This window comes from Enhydra lutris, unplaced genomic scaffold (genome assembly GCF_002288905.1).
Source record: "Enhydra lutris kenyoni isolate GAN:26980312 unplaced genomic scaffold, ASM228890v2 scaffoldscaffold28, whole genome shotgun sequence".
Taxonomy (NCBI): Eukaryota; Metazoa; Chordata; class Mammalia; order Carnivora; family Mustelidae; genus Enhydra; species Enhydra lutris.
Window position 1 is genome coordinate 24,773,431 of NW_019154112.1, and position 4,477 is coordinate 24,777,907.

Genomic DNA, 4,477 nt, shown 5'->3' on the forward strand with positions numbered 1-4,477 from the left:
TTTTTTACAGCCATGTCATGCACTCCTGAGACAGAATTTTCGACCGCCACTAAATTCTCTGTAGGATTTCCCTAGGCAGAACAGATAATCACACTCTTTCACCTTTCTCTAAAGACTTAAACATAAATAGATCCATAAATAGTTCATATAAATATAGGTTTACCTGTTAAATAACAAAGTACTCAAGTCTGGAATCGTGTCTTAAGAAATACAAAATAAAGGGGCGCGTGGGTGGCTCAGTGGGTTGGGGCCTGTGCCTTCAGCTCAGGTCATGATCTCAGGGTCCTGGGATGGAGCCCTGCGTCGGACTCTCTGCTCAGCAGGGAGCCTGCTTCCTCCTCTCTCTGTCTCTGCTTGCCTCTCTGCCTACTTGTGATCTCTCTCTGTCAAATAAATAAATAAAATCTTTTAAAAATACAAAATAAAGCCTGTAATTCATTAAAATGAAATCTTCTGCCCCAAAGTTATCTCAGGGTCTATTAAATACATAAATAGCTTAAAGCCCTTAGAAAAGCACACCGAAAGCAAATTGGTACTCAGTCAAAACTTTCCACTCTGCAGAGAGGGAAAGATTATTCAGATTCTATCTCTGCACAAAAAGTGTTCTCTCTGAAACTTCAGTTGGATGAGCTAGTTGAAGAAGCCTATTGAATTTGGTCAGAAATGGGGCTGGGTGTGCTCCCCAGAAAGAGTAACGGTGCTGGAGAGCTGGGACCAGAAGCTCTTAAGCCACATGGCGCACAATGGGGGTGACGCAGGTGCAGCCCACGGCCACCAGCATCTTTTCCAGCCGGAAGCTGTGGGGGCAGTGCTGAGACTCCCTTCGCAGAACCAGGATCTCTTGCTGGATGGGGACGGAGTTCATGTGGTAGTTTATCGTCCCTTCAGCACTGACACAGCCCAGATGGCGGCACTTGGCCTCCCAGATCACAGAGGGGTATCTCTCAGGGTCCTTGTTGCGGCTGCAGGGGGGACGAAAACGAGGGAGAAAGTGAGTATCTGGTAAAGCGGGGAGGAAATCAGACAGGAATAAACAAAGGGATGCACATTCACAGGGTGACAGAGTATGGGCATTGCACATTCTCAAAGTTTGGGGAAAGCTTGGATTTGCAGGCACGTGAATTGCTATAGAAGAGAATGATCAGTTTTTCCCAATTTCTTTGAAGAATGAACCAAATAAGGTAGATGAGACTGCAGAAGGGATTTTAGTTTGATACAAAGGACAATTTCTTAAGGTATATATGATAGAGAAAGGCCAAGGGAATCATGTAGGTATACGATAGCCATTAATCTGACTTAATGAAGTCTGCCTTTGAAGCAGGGAAGGGATCAAAATTTTATCTGACAGCACAGTCATGGGATAGAGCCCAGAGCTGACACAAAGGGCTGGAAACAAAAGCTTAAGCCCCTCTATAATCTTCTCTTCCCTCTCTCCTCCAGCTGAGTGAATGACTTGCTTTGACTTTTGACTTGATTTATTTGAACTATTCTTAGTAATGGGAGGCTATAGTCACCACATAACTGAAGTGTTTTTTTGTTTTGTTTGTTTTTGCATAAAATCAAAATACTAAAAACCATTTTGTATTTAATCTTAATGGGGTCTAAATATTAGCCGTACTAAGAGCACAACAGATATAGGTCTGTTGGTGATGTAGATCAAGGCTGTCTGACTCAAAAAAGGGTGCAAATATCCAACATGATATTTCCTTCACTGGGTTTCAAACCATATTATCCCACTGCTAATATGACCAAAAAAAAAGAAAGGCACAAAAATCCCAGTTAATTACTACTTATTTTCAACAAATCATCTCAGTGGCAGGTCTGTTAAAGAGAATTCAAGCATTAATCCCCAAGATAAATATTTTAAAAAATAAATTTCCAGTAGACTTGGGGCATCATAAATATTGGAATAATGAATAATGTGAGTGGGTTTTTGGTGTCGGTGACAGTGAGACCTAAGGGGTAGGTAGTATGGGGGAGAGGTGGTCCTGTGCATCAAAGAAGTCTGTAGAATAAAATTTGAGAATCTTTGCGCAATAGCCCTTCCAGATTTGACAGATGATTCTGAGTAAAATCATCCTCAAGGTGACTTAACTGGCAGTCCTTTGCACGAAAGTTAGAACAATACAGAGATTTTTATCGGGAGCCATTACGTACTGCAGATTCCAAGGTGACGTGGATCGGTTGTGGTAATCTGAGGGCCTTCTGGAGTTCGTATTCCCGTTAAGGATATTCAGATTGACCTTCACATGCTGAGGGAAGTTCTTGTCCTCAGTGTTTGGGCATCCTGGATTTTGTGGGAATGCTATTCCCACCTTCGCAATAGCCATCAGGCTCAGCAGCAGCAACAGTGCCTGGAAACGAATGGGGAAAAGAAGGTAGGATATTGGATTAGCATGTGGTTTTTGTTAACAAATTGTAAAGATTATTGTATTGCTAATCATGGAGAACATATTATGTTCCAGGGTGCTCTATAATAAATTTTTGGATCAGTTCGATGAAAGACTGGTTGTATGATGAAAATAATGACTGAAATAAGACCATGGAGTGTTTACTAGTCTTGAACATTCTTCTTCTGAATTAGGAGAGACACCTTTTTTTATTGGTTGGCAGTAATTTTAGTAAAAATGGCAAGTCATTTGTCTCTGTCCTAGCATTCTGTGAAACCCTATGTGAAGTCAAATGTTTGCCTTAGAAGAAAGGGCTGTAGAAAATGCATGTCATATCATATCCGTGTTCATGTGAGAAATGCTGGGCAGACATTCAACCCCAAACTTGTCCCCCTACTTTATGTTTTCTTATGTATATTTTCCAGTTTTTCTAAAGTTACATATATACACATATTGAATCTGTAAACAATTAAATTAAATATTTCAAAAATATAAAGACCATCTACTCTAAACCATAGTTACACATATCTCTATTAGAATAAGTGGGTTTGGTGTATTAGACTATGGTATAATAGGGGCTCCTGGGTGACTCAGCGGTTAAGCATCTGACTCTTGATTTTGGTTCAAGTCATGATCTCAGGGTTGTGAGATTGAGCCTTGCATCAGGTTCCATGCTCAGCAGGAAGTCTGCTGGAGATTCTCACTCATCTCTCCTTTTTCCCCTCCCCAACCCCCCCAAATCAATAAATAAATCTTTATTTTATTTGTTTTTTTAAGATTTTATTTATTTATTTGACAGACAGAGATTACAAGTAGGCAGAAAGGCAGGCAGAGAGAGGAGGAAGCAGGCTCCCTGCCAAGCAGAGAGCCCGATTCAGAACTCAATCCTAGGACCCGGGATCATGACCTGAGCCGAAGACAGAGGCTTTAACCCACTGAGCCACCCAGGCTCCCCAATAAATAAATCTTTAAAAAGAAGCTTATGGTATAATAGAATAATGGAAAGGAAAGTCAGTGTTGCCATTAATTAAATCCTCAAGGATAGTATACCATTTTATTATGGAATAAAGAAAAATGCTCTTGGAGAATCATATTAAATCCCTTGTACTCAGAAAATCAGATTTTCGAGGGGCGCCTGGGTGGCTCAGTGGGTTAAAGCCTCTGCCTTCGGCTCAGGTCATGATCCCAGGGTCCTGGGATCGAGCCCCGCGTCTGGCTCTCTGCTCGGCAGGGAGCCTGCTTCCCTTCCTCTCTCTCTGCCTGCCTCTCTGCCTGCTTGTGATCTCTGCCTGTCAAATAAATAAATAAATAAATCTATAAAAAAAAAAAAAGAAAATCAGATTTTCGATAAGCATTCTTTCTCACTGCACAGCATCATGTGACACTTTCCATGTGGTTTAGCCCCAATCTAGCTATCTTTCAGTTTTAATCTCATCGTTCAAACTGATGTGTATCAGTTCTTGAAAATGCTATAAAATGACGAGTATCTACCAAAGCCTTAGTATCCTATCCTATGTATGCAGCATTCTTGGATCTCCATAGTTAGAATCCAGAATTTCATGCCTGCAGTCCAGAAATATTATTTGGTCCAAATCAACAGAAGTATTGCACCTTAGTGCAGGACTCACCATGGATGAAGTTGTCATAGGAGCCATTGTAATCTTTCCCAGATGACTGGAGATGGATCGGCTTGTGCCTGCTTCGAGATGGACAGAGTGTAGCGCTAACTTGCCCCTTTTTATAAGACTTTGCTCCTCTGTGGTCACTTACGTTGACGTATTGAGGTGGGTAAAGGAAAGACATCATTTTAGTTAAATGTTCCATCCTCAAATGAGGTCAGAAAAGAACCTCCCCTTCGTGACAGGTAGTATCTACTTTGAAGGAAAATGGACAGGGCAGAAATTCATGTTTTAAAAGACTATGTCCTTTCTTCATTATTCTAGGAACTATTACTTATCAGAAGCTGACTAAGATGAGCTAATATCATTTACTTATGGGCACATATGAAGATGTCATAAGAGCTATGCTCTATTTTAATGGTTCATGGGGAAATGGAAGTTTGTTATAACGTTCAAGTCTTCTGATGT

General features: G+C 40.9%; 1 protein-coding gene across 1 annotated transcript; it reads right to left on the minus strand.

Annotated features, from left to right (window-relative positions):
* Nucleotides 1–724: 724 nt before the first annotated feature.
* Nucleotides 725–4,045, minus strand: LOC111152476 (interleukin 17A). Its single transcript, XM_022510958.1, has 3 exons — nucleotides 4,019–4,045; nucleotides 2,158–2,354; nucleotides 725–962 (listed from the first exon to the last, which is right to left on the minus strand). The coding sequence occupies exons 1-3, from the start codon at nucleotides 4,043–4,045 to the stop codon at nucleotides 725–727; spliced, it is 462 nt and encodes a 153-aa protein (XP_022366666.1).
* Nucleotides 4,046–4,477: the final 432 nt, after the last annotated feature.

Bases quoted from the DNA above. Each gene is read 5' to 3' on its own strand.
- LOC111152476 (XM_022510958.1), bottom strand. From the start codon at position 4,045: ATGGCTCCTATGACAACTTCATCCATG. The intron at 2,355-4,018 runs GTGAGTCCTGCA...ATTCGTTTCCAG, and splicing joins CTATGACAACTTCATCCATG to GCACTGTTGCTGCTGCTGAG. The intron at 963-2,157 runs GTACGTAATGGC...TCCCCCCTGCAG, and splicing joins ACGTCACCTTGGAATCTGCA to CCGCAACAAGGACCCTGAGA.